This window comes from Macrosteles quadrilineatus, unplaced genomic scaffold, assembly GCF_028750875.1.
Source record: "Macrosteles quadrilineatus isolate MER2022 unplaced genomic scaffold, UCM_ALF_1.0 Scaffold_3__2_contigs__length_128488019, whole genome shotgun sequence".
NCBI lineage: Eukaryota > Metazoa > Arthropoda > Insecta > Hemiptera > Cicadellidae > Macrosteles > Macrosteles quadrilineatus.
This window is the reverse complement of record NW_026542596.1, coordinates 15,834,128-15,854,562: the sequence shown is the minus strand read 5'-3', so window position 1 is coordinate 15,854,562 and position 20,435 is coordinate 15,834,128. Positions and strand designations below refer to the sequence as shown.

The 20,435-nt window shown below is 35.3% G+C and overlaps 1 protein-coding gene across 5 annotated transcripts; it reads left to right on the top strand.

Moving 5' to 3' along the window:
- The first annotated feature begins 413 nt into the window (after positions 1–413).
- Positions 414–15,347, top strand: LOC128989995 (uncharacterized). Of its 5 annotated transcripts, XM_054412190.1 has the most exons (5): positions 414–611; positions 2,386–2,456; positions 7,449–7,570; positions 11,451–11,555; positions 15,085–15,347. In XM_054412190.1, exons 2-5 carry the CDS (start codon positions 2,408–2,410, stop codon positions 15,181–15,183), a joined length of 375 nt encoding a protein of 124 aa, XP_054268165.1. In that variant the 5' UTR covers positions 414–611; positions 2,386–2,407; the 3' UTR covers positions 15,184–15,347. The 5 variants fall into 5 exon arrangements, with proteins under 5 accessions (XP_054268165.1, XP_054268166.1, XP_054268168.1 ...); XM_054412191.1 differs by lacking the exon at positions 2,386–2,456 and having other exon boundaries at positions 418–611; positions 7,429–7,570; XM_054412193.1 differs by lacking the exon at positions 2,386–2,456 and having other exon boundaries at positions 419–611.
- The last annotated feature ends 5,088 nt before the right edge of the window (positions 15,348–20,435 follow it).

Here is a 20,435-nt window from a genome sequence, read left to right as displayed (position 1 = left end):
TTCGAACCCGGGACCTACAGTATATCAGCCCGGCACACTAACCATTAGACCACCGAGGCCGTTGGCTACCGACCGTTTTGTTACGGTAATGTCGTTCCCTCAGCTAACAAGAAGCCCACAGCTGTCATCGTAGCCTCTTCTATACCTCCCCTGAGTAAATACCCAAATGGAGGGTTTTTTTCTTCTTCTTCTTCTTCTTTTTTTAGGTTGGCTTAAAAAAAAGCTGGCTTGGTTGAATTAGGCTACCATCATTGACTATATACCTATAGTAGGTATAGTCGAGTCAGTCAGTCAGTGTCACAGCCTTCTGTCTTCTGTCGTTCTGTCCTCAGTCAGTCTCAGTACCGTACTACTGACTCACTGACTTAGTATAGTATTCTGATTCAGAGTGCTGTCCGCTGTTCTGTCACTTTGTAAACTGTAACCCGTAACCCAACCCTTAAACCTTAAACCTTACCTAACCAGTAAAATCAAATTACGCAACAAGAACGAAGTGGAAGTTCAAAAGAAAGCAAAATTCGAAAGTTAAACAAGCAACTAACATTGATTTAGATCCAAAAGAATAAGCATTCTTCTGCAACCAAGTCAAATAGGCTAGAGCTCAGTTAAAGGTAAGGTTAAATAATTTGTAGACAATGAGTACCAATGATCGATTCAGAACAGAAGGTGTTTTACCACAGAGCACCATAATATATAACTTATTATTAATCTTGATACAAATTATACAGCTACAGATTTGGCTTGATTCTGATGGATATTATTCTCTTGATAGGGTTGTGAGAGTTAGAGGTAGGCCTAATTATTGCGACAAGGGTGACCAAGAGTACAATAGTAATTTATATATCATTAGAAACTAGATTACCACCAGGGTTATTGTTCAGTTTCCACAACTCACCTAAAACACACTTAAAAACATTCTTAAACTGTTCTTTGACATCAATACTACAACTCGCTTAAATAACTTTTTTGTCGCCGAGGCTTCCTTTAATAACTACAATCGGTTTTATACCAGCAATAATTCCTACTCACTAGGGGGTAGAGTGGGAATTCGGGGTTTTGGGTGGGGAGAACTCTCGCTTAAACATCGAGACAACTGGCTAATTTAACTCGCTAAAACATCGAGACAACAGGCTAATTATTTAACTCGCTAAAACATCGAGACAACAGCGTAATTTTTATCAGCCATAATTCCTACTCTCTAGGGGACAGAGTGGGAATTCAGGGTTTGGGTGGGGGGAAAAAGTCGCTTAAAAATCAAGACAAAAGGGTAATTTCATGGGAAGATGGGTAATTTGTACAACAAATATGGGATTTTTTAAAATTATGCGGGATAAAATATCTAAAACGGGGTAAAAATGAAAATTACTGGGGATAAAAATCTTCATTTCAGGGATTTTATGCACATATCAGGGATAAATGGCAGGTACCAACCACGATAAGGAGGATCCATTTTGTTTATAAATTATTAATCTTTGTTTACAAGTTTGACTTGAGCTATACTTGACAAAATTATCTCAATATCAAAATACCACAGAAATGACAAGGTCTTGCAAAAGTCAATGCCATTTATCAATTATTTATTATTTATACCAATTATCAATGCCCGAGCAGTAAATAAAATGCTACTGATATCGCTTACGTTCTGCAGACGACTCGTCCATCTGGCCAACGGTTGGTGGCCAACCTGTACTTTGTAATTCTTATTTTTTCTGTTGTTGTGATACATTCTTACGTGTATCTATTTAAGCCTAAAACAACCTCGGATAACCCGAGGGCTCCGATAACCAGGGCTCAGATAATCGAGAGTGCACTGTATACGTACTTGTTGAACTGTTGTTGTTTACTGAACAAATTCTGACTAAATAGGCCCTACTTTCAATTTTATTTCACAAAATATTAACTTATATTGTTAAATAATTACTGAAAAATTATAGAATTAAATATAGATTTTCCAGATATTGTCCTCAAAACTTGAGAGAGGAGTCTAAACAGTCTATTTCTGATCTAGGATTTGTAGCGAGGTATTAAAAGGATGGTTCTGATTTCAAGAGCTGCCAATTTTTTAATCATGAACAAAAGATTTTTACTTAGTAAGTGTACAAATATTTGATAACTTATGCATGGTTTCAATTTAATTTTCTTAACTCATTAAATAAGTGAATGTAGAAAATATCAAATAAGACTGTGAAAATTATTCATACGATTGATTTAGTCTTAAACTGAGGATTTACCCTTAAAGATAATAATATGTACCTACTTTAGAACAAAACTCAAATGAATTAAATAGGCTTTACATGTCAAGATACCCACCCAGACCATACCTTAACTAACCTCATAAGTTTTAGAAAAACAAACTTAGCAATTTAGTTTTATGACAATTTTTAGGTGGAATCCAGCACTTTGTGTCATGCACATTCACCCTATTTTATTTCCGATAGTATCAGTTTTATTGATTGGTGAGTGGACCGCCCCAGCATACCCTAACCTTTCATTTGCTTTTAATCCCAATAAATTATTAGTTTTTTAATGCAACAATTTATCTTTCCCTAGAGTCTTGATTATCCGACATAAACCAGTCACATCGAGGTTGGATAGTAGGCCTACTGTTAAAAAACCCCACACATATTAAAACACTTGAAATTTATTACACTTGAGCTTCACAGTTTGTCTAACCTATCCAAGCCTTTTAGGTTTTTTCATTAACACCTTTGATTTGTTTCTTTTCAAGGCTATCACCAACACAAATTGACATAAGTTAGTAAATCACAAATAATTGTCTGGGTATCATGTGGTTAGTGCCTCCCTTCAAATATATAGTACGCTGATTAGATTCCAAGTGATAACGATTCCGGACCCAGACACCATTTGTCATTGGGCTATCCATTAATTATGCTATCTAAAAAAAATGTGTTAGATAAAAACTAGGTTTGGACAGTTCCCTTAAAAAAAATGCCAAATGCCAAAGCCGTAGGCCTAAATACACACACACACTACTAGGCCTTTCATTGTATGTGAAATTTCTGATAAAGTGACACTAAGCTAATAAAGCAGAGAAATGTAAAGGTAAAAGGAGTTAATGAAGTGTGTGGCATAAAGTACGCTAAAAAATCAGAAAATACTATCGGGTTTAGGCCCTTAAAGCCTAGTTGATTTCTTCAGAGTAGAGAGAGGGTCAGCAAAAGAGTTGACTCTATGGTGTAGAGTGAAATGGAAACTCCACGCAAATTCAAAGTGCTCTAAGTCTCCAGGGAGGGTCGGAAAACACTGAAGGTTGTATAAGACGGATGTTGGATGACCAAAGATTGGATAATCAAGACTTTGCTGTATATTGTTAATATGCTTCGTTATCTTAAGTAGAGTAGAATGCATGTGGTTGAACATTTTAACTTTCTGACCTCTTACACCAAGTCCACCGACTATTAGTCTATTTAACGAATTTTACATTCTCAATAGCTTAGTTCATCAACTTGTTGTAAATTTACATATCAACTAAATAGCTTTTAAAAAGTTGGTTATGAACTTAAGTTTTTTTGTATGACTCTGCTAACAGGATGTTTTAAATGATCCAAATTAATGCCAAATAGAGTAGCAGACTTTGGTTATTATTTATATTATATTAGATAATCTTGACACTTGCTCACCATAACATTGGAGAAGGTTGAGTGGTGAATGGATGAGATGAGTCAGATTGGCTAATTAATTTCTTGAAAGCTTAATGGTTTAGGACAATTTGATATACAGGGTGCGGAAAAAAACAATTTATTTTCTGCAGTGCATTGTTCAGCGATAGGTTGTCTGAGAGTGTTAGGGTTAGGCTCGTTGGAAAGCCTACACTATGCCATTAGGCCTATCTGTGTTCATAGAACATTGGTCACCTGAGCAACGTGCGCTTGTTGTAGATTCAAATGTACAAGGTAATGATTCAGTCATTGCAACTCAGCAGTAGTTCCGTGCATTCTAGGGCAACGTGGATTCTGTCAAGTAGCACAATCATGTGGTGGGTCACTAAGAGCAACGGCTTCTGCGTTAAAAAAAAAGCTGACAAGCAGTCTAAAGTCAGATCGGACGCCAGACAACTAACATTCAAAAGAGTTTGTGCTGGAAAGCAGCCCCCGAGGCCCGTCCAAAAACCAGCGTCTGCTTTGAATATTTCTGACTGCTCATTTACACAAATTTTGAGGTCTGATCTTAATTCTTATACATACAGATTTTGTATTAATCTGTTTAATTTTGTTGATAATCCATACAAATAATCACGACGGAACATCTCCATGTCGACCTAATTTAAAGAATGCATGGAAATGCTGATGTGTTGCAATAACTGAATCATAACTTTTTTGAAATGACTCTATAACAGACGCACGTTGCTCAGGTGACCAATGTTCTATGACCACAGATAATGGCATAGTGTAGGCTTTCCAACGAGCCTAACCCCAACACTCTCAGACGACCTGTCGCTGAACAGTACGCTGCAGAAAATAGTTTTTTTCGCACCCTGTAGTTTCAAGCCATCTAAAAGCTACTGCCATTAAAACGGATTGAACTGACAACCCTCTGATCACAAGATGAGTAGCCCTATATATCCTCATCTACTAACATATACAGTGTAATTGAAAAATCCTGGAAGGGTGTAATTTATTTTTTACCATTATGGATAAAGTAATAAAACTTGGTATATCAATAATAACCATAATTGTCTACTCTCTCAAGCTATTATTACTTTTTTTTACCTCTTAAGGGGAATGGCCCAAGACGAGTAAGACAAAATTCTCAAATAGTAGTATAGGTCAAGTTTGGTATCAAATTAAAGGTCTCCGCTTGTTAACACGTTCGCTACTGCAATAGTACAAAATTTTCCATTCACATGGACCAGCGACGCACATATGCGACGGCCGGTTTCTACCCATAGACTGCCGTCGCATATATGCGACGGCTAGTCACATTAAAATAGACTGCCGACGCATATTTGCGTCGGGGTTCTAATGTTATTAAAATGCTTATATCTTTGTAGTGGTCTATTTGAAGGCACTGAATTCCCTGCAGTGGTCTACAGAGATGTCTGACGCACAACTGCGTCGCTTGGTCTGTGGGTATGATGATTGGTGACGTCATATGATAGTAGGAAAAACTGGTCTTTACTTTTATGCATCACTGTATGTATGTATGCAGTATGTATGCTGCATTATCCTATGTAGCTTTTATATTTGTTCAGTTATAAACTGTTCTTGAATAATCTGTTTATTTTTTTACTTACTTTCACCTTAAAACACAAAAAATGAGCCGTCGCATATATGCGACGTTTAGTCTATTTCAAGAAAACTATGATAATTTTCACTATTGTTTTCACTGTAGACCGGGCGTCGCAAATATGCGACATTACAAAAGGTTATAAAAAATACAAAAAAACAAGAACAATTTATTTACAAACACTATTGTAGCGTATTACAATGTAAATTTTCACTGTTTTACAGGTTTTCGCCCGTGGTCTGTGTGTACTATTATCCAAGTGACAGCCGGTCTATGTGTAAGATTGAAATGTATACCTCGGTCTGTGGCAATGACTGCGGCGTCGCATATATGCGACGCTCAGTAGCGAACGTGTTAAACACATAGCCGCAACCCCCAACTCAAACAGACATCTTAGTAAAAAATGGCAGCCATTCAAATATTTCTTGAATCTGTCATTTTGAATCTTTGAACGGCTGCCATTTTTTACCTAGCTGTTAATTTGAGCTCAAAATTGCAGCATTATATTCTGCTAATAAAGACCTTCAGTGTGATGTGCATATCGACCTACGCTTAACGTTTATGATTTTCTTCCGACTTCCTAGTACGCGGAAGTATTTGCATGTATTATAATAGAATCTTTGAACAGTTGTCATTTTTGACTCCATTGTCCGTTTGAGTTCGTGTTTGTGGCATTGTGTTTACCAAAAGAGACCTAAAATGTGATACCAAAGTCGACCTATGCTGCTATTTGAGAAATTTGTCTGAATCTTCGTGGGCGTCCTCCTTTAGGGATAAAAAAGTAATAATAACTTAAAAGAGTAGACATTTATGGCTATAATTGATTTACCAAGTTTCATTCCCTTATCTAAAATAGTAACCGTCTATTAAGTTATAGTATCTGTAATAGTACCGTTCCGAGACTTTTCAATCACACTGTATATACAAGGTCCTATAGAGGATGATCAACTCAAGTTGGGATATCGGGATCGGTAAGAGTTAGAAAAAAACTTTAAATGGGGGACATTCCTTTATTTTTTGTGGCAGTTAAAAATATGAATTTAGTTTTTGAAATTCAGCCGCCATTCTTGACTTTTTTTTATAAACCCACTCGTTTAGGAGTTACAGCCTTTGAAAAAATTACATAAAATACACAGTTTTCCACTTTTCAAGTTTGCAGCCATTTTGTTTCCAGTTTGTGTGTAAAATCTTTGCGTTAAGCTGATGGTCTTAATTGGAACTCGCAACAGTTTTTCCCAGTCTGCCTTGAGCAGATGGTGTTGGCTGGCATACTCTAGGGCTTCTGTGTTTTGCGATGTTGATATGTGTGACCCTCAGTGTGTATTTGTAAGCGTGTATTTTCTTCATTTTTGATTTATTTTTCCTTCCTGTAAATAAAAGACAAGTTTGTGTAGAGTTTATTTAGTTAGGTATTCACTTTGACCATTAATACAACGTCAGTTGACCGTAAGTTTTAATTAAGTTACCGTCTTCTTTTGTGGTTATTATGCAGTTTATGTTTCTGTAGCTCACATTAAGTTTAAGAAAGGTGGCTTTAGCATTTCCTGATGGTTTAGATTCAATTAAAAACTTCTTTCTTCAATTATATACACTTTCAAGAATACCTGAATTGATACATTGAATTGATTGTTACATTAAATTTTCCATAACATATTTTAAACAATCAAATAATCTTCAAATTAATTTTCATTCTTAGTTTTGAAGGGAAGAAAATATTAAATATACCACATTGGATGTGCAATGTTTTGGCTTTTCATATTATTGAAGGTAGTTTTTGTCTTTGAATGTTATTTTAGATTGTCGTCAGTAGGTACATACAGGCAATGTACTGGTTATCAAAGCAACCGAGTTTTAATAGTCCACCATTTGAGTTGTAATTAAAATTAACACCCATGGTGTAGTGTTCTGTGCAACCTGTGCAGAATTCTTTATGGGTTTGCATGAAATCTGGACTAATTGGTTTTTGTGTGCCGAGTTTGTGCAGCTTTACTGAACTCACATTATTATTACTTTTGGACACTTTTCCTTTCAGGACGAAAATGGCAAAAAGTAGAGACAGAGAAGTAGTGGTGGTGAATCAACGAGATAAAACAAAAACTTACTAAATTAAACGTAAGATGTGTAAACATAAACCTTATCAATTGGCAGCTACAGTTACAGTAAATGTGTTTGATTTTTCAGTCGTAGTTTGATGGGTTTAGGTGGTAGCCGAGCAGTCAACATGAGTGGTCCAGTCGCAGAGTTTGTCAACACCAAGATCAGCAGTGATACTGTGGTCATTTTCTCCAAGTCATATTGTCCTTACTGTCGCATGGCCAAAGAGGTTAGTATGCAGAATCATATGTATTTTTATATTTCTCTATCTCTAGCTGGTGTACATAGAGTATAACGTTAGAACACAACACAAACTAAGCAAAACCAGCTTCAAGCTACAGCGTATGATTAGTTATAATCATATTCATAGGCTTATAGCATAGCCTTCTCTAGTACACAAGGCCGCGGCGAGCGAAAACTGGCATTGTTGCATCTGAGTCTTGGCGCACAGTTGTCTTACCATTCCAGTGAATGGAGGAGTTGCGTACCGACTTACTTATTTGCGGTTTTACTACCTTTAATCATTAGTAATGGCATTAAACTTGTTACTACAGCATGCCAGTGTTTTAGGATTCCAAGTGATCCGCCGCGTAAGCAACAATGGCGTCCGCGGTCAGATTGGACACCTTCAAACAAATGTTGCGTATGTGTAAAACATTTTCACGAAGATGACCTTTTTTTTGTAGAAAAATATAGAACTAAATACTGTTAATAATGTTCTATGAAATGGCGACCATACAAAGTAGATATTTTAAGCCAAGTATGAATGGAGATGAGTGTAGGATGAGTGGCGCGATCTTGTAGTCTTGTTAGTGACTAAGGTCGACATTCCTTGGACACAGCTTTTAATTAATAGCCCATACAGCAAATGGAAAATAAGGGACCTACAGTTTATAGTGGAATCCGAACCACATTTTTGCCTTGGTAATTACGAATTATCGTCTAATTATCAGGATAGTACTGCGGATAGTCGTAGTACTCACCCGTTCGGACGTTAATCCTCACCAGGGAGTATCGCATCCACAGTGCATGCCTATAAATATCCACAATTCGTGACCTCCTAGTAGCTGGATTACAGGACGACGCCACCCGTCCCAGTCAATGATTGGAGTAAATATAGACGCGAGAAGCCAGTTATAGGTGACTATTCCAGACAATTTCCTAATTTACCTTCGTATGTTGGTAATAAACACTTAGACTTAGACTTAGACTTGTTGTCGAAGGTGCCGAAACACCCCGACGCCTAACCCGGTACCTTACAAATATGACCCGGGCCCATGATATCAGCCAGAGCCTTAGCACCAGCCTTCGAGACACCATGGATGGATGACTTAAGGCACAGAAAACGTACTACTATAACCCAGAATGCCAACCGCATGGTAAAAAGCATTAAGCGGTTTGAGAGAGCTTTGCCTGTCAATCCGTGGGCAGCGCCACCAGCGTTGCCATGCAATAGCATAGCAACGCTGGTGGCGCTGCCTACGATTGACAGGCAAAGCTCTCTCAAACCGTTTAATGCTTTTTACCATGCGGTTGGCATTCTGGGTTATAGTAGTACGTTTTCTGTGCTTAAGGCCATCAAGGTCACCGGCTGCCGAAGCAACCCTTCGGAAAGAGGGTTACCCCTCAATCCTAACCAGGGATACCGGTTACTTGGTCGCACGTACACTCCAAAATAGGTTGCCCTGGGATGAAACCCGGAGGAACCATAATGGAGTACCCTGTACGCAACACAGTGCAAGCAGCACCTGGGACCTATCTAATCCCTGACTGTCCCCGTGAGCTTACAGGTACAGCCGTATGGTAGGTGAGAGGTGCTGCACGGAGGAGCCACTCTGAGAGCTAAACACCCCACCATCCTGGATGGAGGGATGTCACTGGGTACTCTCCCCGTAGGGGCTGGCTTTCCAGTCGTCCATAACTGTGGCCTTACCTGAAGTGCCGGTTCAAATACCGGGCAATTACCTCCCCTCTGGGGGCGGTAATAAACACTGCTGCTAAGCGAACAAAATAACATAACCCTTCACGGACGGCTGACGGATATATCCGCCTAAGTCTTTGGCGATAAAAAAGGACGGGTGGCGGATATATCCACCTATGGTTTTTGATGTTCCGGACGGGAAGCGGATGTATCCGCCTTCTCTTCAGGCAGACTGTCAGGTGCTTGAGCAGTAACCAGATGTTTCGTGGTACCAAGGCGCCACTTTCCTGCTCTCTCCATGGCTGAGCTCTCTCCCGCACCCCACCCTCTCTCCCGCGCCTACCCTCTCCTGCTCCTCCCCTATCCCACGCACCTCCCTTCTCTCCTACGCTCCCCCCTCGATGTTTTGCGCTCAACACTACGTTGTCTTTATTTATTGCCTAACGTCATAGTCATATCTTCAAAGACGGGTGGCGGATATATCCGATGCTTTTCTACTCATCCGTGGACAGGTAGCAGATATATCCGCATAGTTAAAAACGAGTAAAAAATTATTTTGATTGTATGAAGTGTTCTATTGTGTTTATTTTATGTAGGTATACTTGTATAACAAAACGCAAATAAGGAAAATAATTTTTTCTCCTATAATTTTTTCCTGTTCTATTTCAAGATTTTGCAAGTTTTTTTTTTTTTTTTTTTTTTTAGACAAATTGTTCTATGTTGTATTTTTTCACTATATAAATATGCAACCTTGATTTTTCTAATTGTCTATTTCACTATACCCTAAAATCCACTAATATGTCATTTACATACTTTCATTCATTGATACAGAGCGCCGAAAACAGCAATACTCTCATTGATGTTAATATTCTAGCGTGTGTGAAGCCGGACCCAGGCGGGGGTGATTGCAGCATTGCCAGTTTGAACGCAGCCTTGTGTATTAGAGGTGTCTATGCTTATTTATAGTCATCCAAGCTATGGCCAGGAGTAGCTTCCTTATACAATATAGAACATAGAGATGAAAAACGTAGAATACAATTTTATGTCCCAGGATAAGCATTGACTAATCAGTAATCATGTTAGATATTTGTTTATGATGGCCCATTTTCAGAAAAAAATCACCTCCGAAACATTAAGTTTCCAAATACAAAAAGAAGTCATGAATTGCTTTTGTATACTTTTTAACGTTTTCTGCATATTACAATGGATGCTCTATTACGTACCTTATTTAAATTTTTTTAACATACTTGATATTTTTATTATTCTATTTTGTTCCTCATTATCAAATATGCACAATTCACACCATTCCCATCTCATGTTTAGGATTTATTTAGTTCTTCATTACATTATATATCAATTAATCAAACAAATTTCCTGAATTTTTTTGCCTGAAAAGACTTGTAATGCAATTGTTTATCATAAGTACAATGTTTAAGGTAATGAATCACACTGAAACAAACATTTGTTTTAGTCTACTAAACGGAGAAATGACCTCTAGGCCCCACATGTGTCTGATTGCGTTTCAAAGTCAGTGTGTGTTAAGAGAACTGGAGTGAATTATATAAAATACTAGCAGAGTACCCGTCCTTCGTACGGGATTGGCATATAAGTATAAATGCTTATTGCAGTTATACTCGAGCTTTGCATTTGCAATGTGGGAGGACACAATTTGATAAAATTTGCTTCTTTAAATTTACTATATACTATAGTATTACACATCTACCATAGCCATAATATTCTAACACTTCGCATAAACAATAGAGAAAAAATAATTTTAAAGATTCGCAAAATATCACAAATGAGCAAAAAAAAGTAATAGTGCTGCACCCTTTTGATAAATCTTATAACTTTTAATGTTCTTGCATACCATAGAACCAACTGTTTAAGTTGAAACAGCTGACTAAATTCTTTTATTCCCTTTAAATATGAATACTCATAAGGCTAACATGGGGAACCACAGAGCCACTGGGGCGGAGCCCAAAACAATTTTTGAGATAAGAATATGCCTATATGTTAATCGGGAATGTTAGCTATAATCATGCCAAATTTGAGCCCAATCCGTCCAGTAGGTAATGCGTGATTGAACTTCATACAAACACACAAACTTTCACATTTATAATATTAGTAAGAATAAATGGTAAACAAACAGACAAAGTTTAATGTTTTGACGTATCCATTGCTTTTCCAGGTGTTTGACAAACTTAAACTGAAATACACAGTGATTGAGTTGGATGAGCGAGACGATGGAGGTGAAGTGCAAGACGTGCTTGGGGAAATGACTGGAGCAAGATCGGTAAGGCAAAAACTACATTTTGTTGTATATCCAATTAAAATTCTTTTGCTTCATAAATACTTCTAAAAGTAATAGCCTAGTTGACTTTATAGTCTGTCATTAATCTGGACCCCATCGTCTATAGGCCTATAGCCTATATAATACGCTAAGCTAATTTTTGTTAACAGAACTCCTCCCTTATTTTTAGACCGATTTTGATTATTAAAGATGTCATAAAATGACCCTGATTTGTAGTTTTGCAAAGTGGTTTTCATTTTATCAAATCTTTACTAGTTTGGGCAGGATCTTCCGTCAAAGTTGGTTTTTCTCCCATAAGGTTAACATGGAAGAATCTATTTATTTAATTGTAGGGATGGACGAGATTGGATTTTTAGTTCGAGACGAGACGAGACGAGATTTTTTATTTCTCATAAAATTTCGAGACGAGATGGAGACGAGATTTCTCTTCTCATACACAACGGGAAATGCACGTTCGAAATTTTTACCTGATTTTGTAACATTGTTAGATGACTGTTTAAATACTAAAATAATGATAATAGGCAAGAATATTTACAATCTTTCATTAAATAACATCAGCATAACATTTTTTTATTAATCACGCCTAACTTATTAAAAATGCCTACGATTAGGAAACATGGTGATATCAGTTAGGATAGAGTTCAACTTATCCTAAAATAAAATAAATCATAAAATAAAAGCAATATTAATTTTTATAAAATAGTTACTTGTTTTGACTTTTTTTATAGTAATAAAACATTCCTCACACTGCTTACACTTAACAAAACTTCTCAAATGTTATTAAAGTAATATTATTAAAATAATGAAAGTAATACTTACATTAAAAGAATTAAAGTAATATTTACATTAAAAGAATTAATTAAATAAGAACGCCTTCGAAAAGGAAACGCAACTACAACACGCTCCTGTATTGCGGGTATTGCATTGACTCATTGACTTTCTGCAGGCGTTTTTAATTTTTTTTTTTTTTTTTTTTTTTTTTTTTATTCTCGTCTCGATAAAAATCTCGGCCAAAAAGTAATCTCGTCTTGTGTAACGAGATTGAAAATTTCCCGAAATTTCGAGACTTGACCATCCCTATTTAATTGAAAACTTGTGCTATGGCCGACATCTTGTAAAATGGAAAATGGTTGATTTTCACTTTTTTGCCCATATTTCACTTATCATTGGAAATATAGAAATCTTGTTCAAACAAAAGTTAAAGAACACACACAAATACATCTTTTACTCATTTACATGTTTGCCCTATCTCTAAAACATACATAAGGTTTAACGAGTACCTAGGTTTGCTGCTACGGGGAGGGTAATAAAGTGTGTTTTTAGTAGAATATTTATAGCTTAGTATAAAATTAATAAATTTACCAAGTTTGATCAAAATATATCCATAAACAAGCAAACTGCAATACTTTTCAATATTCTCCATAAGAATAACATAAGGATTTTAAATTTACAGTTTTTTGAATTTTCTCCACAACCAATAAGCCTACGAGATATTGGAAAATTTAGTCTTTTGGGAGTAAAAAATGAGAAAACCCAATTTTTACCCCATAAAAGCCCCCATTAAACCCTGTTGCCATGGTCCGGCATGCTGGTTCGCAGAACTCATTCAAGGTTATTCCGCTGTACCACCTTCAAGCCAAATGTAATAAAAATCAGACAAACATTACTCAAGTTATCGTGTTCACGGACACACACGCATATAAATATATATATATATCAAACAAAATTAATGTTTTTTTGAAATATTAATTTCAACTAGAGATAGAGTGAACATGTAAATGAGTAAAAGATGTATTTTTGTGTCTTCTTTAACTTTTGTTTGAACAAGATTTGAAAATATAACAGCATGCACGAATGTTGATTTTTGATATGTTATTACTGGGTACTAGTACTACACATGTGCAAAGTTTCATCACTTAGGGAGTTATTTCCAGCTAAAACCTTAACATGACTGGACTATATCACAGCCACCTCTAATACAAGGCCGCGAAGTTCGAACTGGCAACGCCGCAATCACACCCCTTCTGGGTCCGTCTTCACACGCGCTAGGCTATAACCTAAATGATAGTTTTGCTGTTTTCACTGCTCTATAGTATGAATGAAAGATATTTAAATGGCATATGATAGGATTTTTCTACTAAAATACAAACATAATGTTCTTGTTTGCTTGTAGGCCTATTTATCGTATTGTAATAATTGCAATGAATGTGAAAATGTCTTGTAAAACTTCCAATTACAAATGAAAGAGTAAAATAAAAAAATTTCTTGGATCGTTTAAATAAAATTATTTTCAATCTTAAATATTCATATTATTGTTTTAGCCTACGTGACGAATCATAAGTAGATAGCTACGACAACATTTTAAGTTTTCTTTTCTTGTTTGAAGGCCTACTGACTGAATCATTTTATTTATTTTAATAATTATTTAGCAATACGTACCATTGTGGAAACAATCTCAGAAGTCTTCATATGGCTTTCCACATTAATTATAATGTGCAAAATGACGCTAATAATACGCGTCAATTTAATATTATTATATATTTATTTGTTACGTCTAATATACAGCCTTAATTGTTGAATGAAGTAAAGTCCCCGACTTCGTTTTCTTTTGCTAGTCCAATTTCTTAATCCTGTTGACTCTTCTTTATCCTGTTTCCTTCCTCTTGTCTCCTTTCTTCAGGAGTCTTTCTCTTTGTCATTTTTCGTGTATCAAAAATACAAAATAAATTGCGAAAAAGTCGAGTACGGCATTCTCACCTAAAACTGTCTTCTCGCATCTATATTCACACCAATCACCATCTTTATTCTTGTATTTTTCCACAAAACTAAGGTCATCTTTGTGAAAATGTTTAACGCAGACACGAGAACTGATTGAAGGTGTCCAATCTGACCTAGGAATAGCGCGAATCCACTGTTACTTACGCACCGGATCACTTGGAATCTTAAAAACTGTGCGTATCCTTCAGTTTTAATCGAGCTTTCGTAATTACTCTTGCACCCAGGCACAACACATCTATCTGGCATGATGCAGTAGCAATTTTGATGTCATTACTAATGATCAAGGGTAGTAAAAAAGCGAATAAGTACGTCGGTACGTGACTCCTCCATTCACTGTAGGTCTAATCGTAAGACGACCGCGCGCCAAGAAACGTTGGCACTTTTTGCTCGCCGCGGCCTTGTATTAGAGGTGGCTGTGACTATATGGATAATTTTTCACTACTTTTAATGAAATAGCTGTTAATATTAACAGTCTCCAAGTAAATGGAGGGCCAGGACACAGAATCCATCAAACAGAGTATAATCCGAACAGCCATTTGATAGTAGTTTGTAATAATTCAGTAAGTTAGGAATGCACCAATTTAAACTCCCCAGTTTTAGATTAGCTCAGATTTAGATAAGAATATTCACACCTGAGCAGTGATAATTTGAATAGAAAATGAGTGAAGGATGAGTTTGAATGAATGAAATAGCAGTTTTTGTTAACATTTTTACATGAATGTTTCTTATTTAGGTCCCCAGAGTCTTTTTGAAAGGAAAATTCATTGGTGGAGGCACTGAAGTCAAGGACCTTTACGGAAAAGGGGAACTGCAGAAAATGATAGCTGCATAATCATGACACAAGTTCAAATATAAATTGTATACATTGTTATCGAATTCTAAACTAAACGTTTATTTTTTTTTAATACAGGTATTCACATAATTATAAGAAGAGAACAATTTTTGTATCAATTATGTTGCATTATATTATTTTATTACAGTTTATACATCACATCATTGTGTCGGCCTTTATTTTCCTTTCTGTACTGTAAGCACTTGCCTTAATCGCAAAATATTGGAGGAAAATAATGATACATTACTCCTTATACTTATATAAGTCACTGTAATAATCTAATTTACTTTTTATTTGAGCTTTTGCAACATCTTTGCAATGGTGAAGAAAAATAGTGGAAGTAGCTGATTCCAAGAAATCAGTCTCTCAGAATGTCAAACATGTCACACTGGTGTAAAATGGTGCATATTTCTGGAACCTACCAATTATTCATAATGGAGCCGAGTGGACCCGATGATGGCTCATAGCTGGGTGATACCAATAATTAGTGAGTTAACTCCTACTCTGCTGTTTAGTTATTTTATATCTTTATTTAATTAGCTGAAATAATTTCCCCCAATCATTAAGTGATGAAAAAAAACAAAAAAAAAATTAAGGGTAAAAGTTATATTTAAAGATAAATTATGACAACTTATCACTTTTCACTTGGTGGTAAGTTCGAAATGAGTGGAAGAAAGCTGCATCTTGGGTGGGGGCAAACGTGACAAACGTGTCACACTAGGCTACTTTACTGGCCGCTAGCAAAATAGCGGATACTAGTATATACTAAGTGGCCAATTTGACATAGGCAGTAGCAGCTAGGAGAAGTAGCGCGCTAGTGGCTGTGCATAATTGGAGTTAGTTTGTTTGGAAAGGTGGTTGTTTCCAATTAAATATGTTAAAATGAGTGAAGTGAAGTGGTCCAGTGGAGATATAATAAACTTTTTAATCTTCCGTCGGGCGCATTGATTTTCAAACACCAAAGGGCACTCACGGAAGTTACCTCCGGGAGTACAAAAACTATACAATGATGAGTAAAAAACATTTTAATAGCAATAAAACTGCAAGAAAAACATTTTTTATGAGTTATTACACTATTACTTAAGTAGTATATCAAATAGAAAATGTTATAAAAACAAATAAAAATACATAAGTGTTGTGGATAAAAAAGATTTACTTTTTGTACTTATACAGTACTATCGTATATTAGAAAACAAATTGTAATATTGTATGACATAAAACAACACATACAACACGTACATGGTATAATGAATATAATCATTTTGTAAGAGGACAACTCATTCAATCAAAGCTCTTAGACAAATATTGCATCAGTGTATGACGCAAAGTATATGGTATTCTGAAAAAAGATAATTATTTCATAAGGACAACTTACTTTGTCCAAGCTCTTTAGAAAAAATTACAGTGTTTGAAATAAAACACCTATTGTCTTATGCGAAAACATCATTTGTTAGAAGGACTACACATTTTGTCAAAGCTCTTTTTCTTAAAAAATAAAGGTTTCCGAACTCACCCACCATTAGTACTTTCAACGAAATGTTGTTCCTTGTCCACCCTTTCAACACTAGCCATCAATATCGCAATTAGTTCTTCATCATCCATTTTATAATAACGCTAAATAAGGTCAAACACAAGGGCGCACACGGAACTAGGCTCCGGGAAACCCGTTACATCACAGGGCGCTCACGGAAACTACTTCCAGTAGTGACGCAAACCACTCCTCAAGGTTGACTGACAACTGAGAAAGGGGTAAGAGTATACAAAACCGATTCCACAAAAGAGGTTCGTGAGGTAAATCAGGCCACAGCCCTGCCGAACACATACTACCGGTATGGGTTTTATGACAAAAGTAGTGACCCGGAGGTAACTTCCGTGATGCACCCGACGGAAGGTTAACAGTAGATTATTTGTTTTTCAAAATTTGTCTTTAGTTTTAGACATATATCCCCAATTCTAAATAACTTCCAAAAATCTTTACAGTCTTAAATACTGTAAATAGTAACATTGTTGACTTTTGTTTTAGCTATGGATTACTTTTTGGGAGTTATTGGGGAATTTGGGATAAATACCCTAAACTAAAGACAAATTTTTTAAAAGAAATAATTTACTGTTAAATAAAGCTTCATGACTCATTTTAAATTTGTCATATTTTATTATGTGATACATAAAATTAAAGCCAAACATCCACTGAGTAATTTGAGACAAGAAAGAACTTGGTGACATATGAGCAATCCGAGATATACATCTTTTAATAAAAAATTATTTCTAAAAAGTTAACTTTAATATTGTTTTAGGGTTTGTAGCTCGTCTATAACACGTCCGATTTTAATGATCAATAGCTCAAATGAAAACACTTTTCACCGAATATTTTAAGGCTAGAACAAACTGCAAGCGTTAGTAAAAACTGGAGATAATAAGAAAAATCATCTTAAAAAATGTTCAAACTACGTAACGTCTATAAGAAATGTATGAGGGAGAATTTGAGTCTTCGTAGATACTGATCAATATTTTCTATAGATTCCTGTCTTCTAGTGGCCAGTTGATGACGTGAATATATCTCGTTAGTAGGCTTTATAAAAACGTTTGTCAAGAATAGCGGTGTAAGAATCAGCCTCTGAGATTATTAAAACATCAAAATTGCGTCTGAAGCGTCTAGTTAATACACCTTAGTCTAGTAGACTGGCTTAGAAAACGTGCTGACTAGTACTGCTTAGATATTAATAATATGTATACGGGGTTAGTTTTAACTGTCCCCCCCCCCAACCTTTTTCAACATTTTTTCAAATATCAATCCCAGACCACTTCCAAACATTGTTGGGTAGTAAGTACTTCATTTTGACAAGGTGGTCATTTCCTGCCGCCATCTTGGATCCGCCATATTAGATGCAAAATATTTTTTTCAAATGTAATGGTGGAGTGGTGACCCATTATTCCGAACTAGATTATTATCCTGATTAAAATGCCGCAAACCGTTTTTAAAAATCTTGATTCATACCAAAGTTATGAGGACTTTTTAAAACTTTATTTTTAGCCCATTTTAACATTGTGCATTTACAAACTAAGACCATAATCTCAAAATAGTGCTAGATAAAGATAAGTATACACTACCAGTCATTGCCAACCTATTTTCACTTGGTTATGAATGATGTATTTTTTTCGGCCGCCATCTCGGATCCGCCATTTTGAAATGTGATAAATTATTTTAAATATAAAAGGGGTGTTGTGACCCATCATTTCGGATTATGTTTTTAAGCTGAACTCAATTCCATGATCCATTTTTCATTTTCATATTTTGATTTTGAAATATTACCATTTTTAACAAAAATATTGCAATGTTTCATAAATAAAACTTGATAACAGAAAACGGATTGCGGCATTGAGTTTAGCTTAAAAAAGTAGTTCGAAATGATGGGTCACAACACACCCTTCATATTCAAAATAATTTATCTCATTTCAAAATGGCGGATCCAAGATGGCGGCCGAAAAAAATACATCAGTCATAAATAAGTGAAAATAGGTTTACAATAACTGGTAGTGTATACTTATCTTTATCTAGCACTATTTTGAGATTATGGTCTTAGTTTGTAAATGCACAATGTTAAAATGGGCTAAAAATAAAGTTTTAAAAAGGCCTCATAACTTTAGAATGAATCAAGATTTTTTTAAACGGTTTGCGGCATTTTAATCAGGGTACAAATCTAGCTTGAAATAATGGGTCACAACCCCACCTTTACATTTGAAAAAAATATTTTGCATCCAATATGGCGGATCCAAGATGGCGGCCGGAAATGACCACCTTGTCAAAATGAAGTACTTACTACCCAACAATGTTTGGAAGTGGTCTGGGATTGATATTTCAAAAAATGTAGGTAAAAGTTGGGGGGGGGGGGACAATTAAAACTCACCCTCTATATATAAAACAGGCATGACTAGAAATAAATAGAATGATGACAATCTCAATTGATGAGTCAATTTGATATCAATCGTATAAAGTATTCAAAAATCTACGGCTACATTTAAAATACAAACATAAAAAAAACCAGGCGTATTAGACCCATGTTAATACGACGTTTCTGTATTGTTTTGAGCTAAGGAACAAATAAACAACTTCTTTCCTGGGAGCTTGTATGTATTTACACCAGTTGGTTGGAGAAACCAACTTTTACAATCTTTTACAATTTACCTGTGTACTAAATAATTGCATTAAACATGTACTATTAATACTGTATGTACAAAGATCTCTGTTAAATGCATTACTATAGTTTGACGTTAATTTCTCGTCATAATTACAATTTATGGCTGACATAAGCTATAATGCATAATACTAATACATACAATAATGTACAGGTTCATGAACAATATTACAACATAAATTAGTCTGAGCTAGTAAGCTTTTAAGCTGGGAATACCCATGAGTAAATTACCTGATCCAACTGTCCTTTACAATAGTAATAAGCATATTTTGTACACAAATCCAACAGAAGTCAATGTTGATTTGTTTTAAAGTATTGTTTGAACTTAATTGGCTAGTCATTATTTAAAATAACTTGATTACTAGTTAACATTTTGTTTCTAGCTTTTTAAACTTTCATGATAGCAAAAGTGTTTATGTGGTAATTTATTTGTCTAATATATGTGTTAATTGCTAGTATCAATTTATTCTTAGTTGTAAAGGTTTCTAAAATACAAAAACATAAATCGGGTAATTTCTGTTATTTTTAAATTTAATTTATGGTACTCTAAAGCTAATGCAGTTATTAAAAATATACATTTTAGTTTGCTTTTTAGTTCAAATTAAAAAAGCGACGAAAGATAAATTTTATTTTGTAATTTTTATACTTAGGAATAGGCTACGTTTAAAATAATAATGATTCCAATCAATCAATTAATTCCATACAACAAACAAACTCGAAAAAAGGTCTACTGAACAAGGTAGTCCGTGAAACAATGCCCTATTCAAATAATCAGCCCACTACTAAAACAATGACAATTGACAGTCTTTTCTGGAGATAAATTAGTATTTAAACATTTTACATAAAAGGGTCATTCAAATTATTTGCAATCTTGAATGGTTTAGAATGCATTATAAAAAAAAATCAAGTTTATCATTTGGCCCAATGGTAAAAAGTCGAACGTGGAAGAATAAAGACAAATCTGTAGCTGTCTCTTTAGAATGCCATCAAAGTATTGCTGCATATTATAGCCAGAATTGTCTTAGGTCGATAGTTAGTTTTGGAAAAGAATCTCCTCCA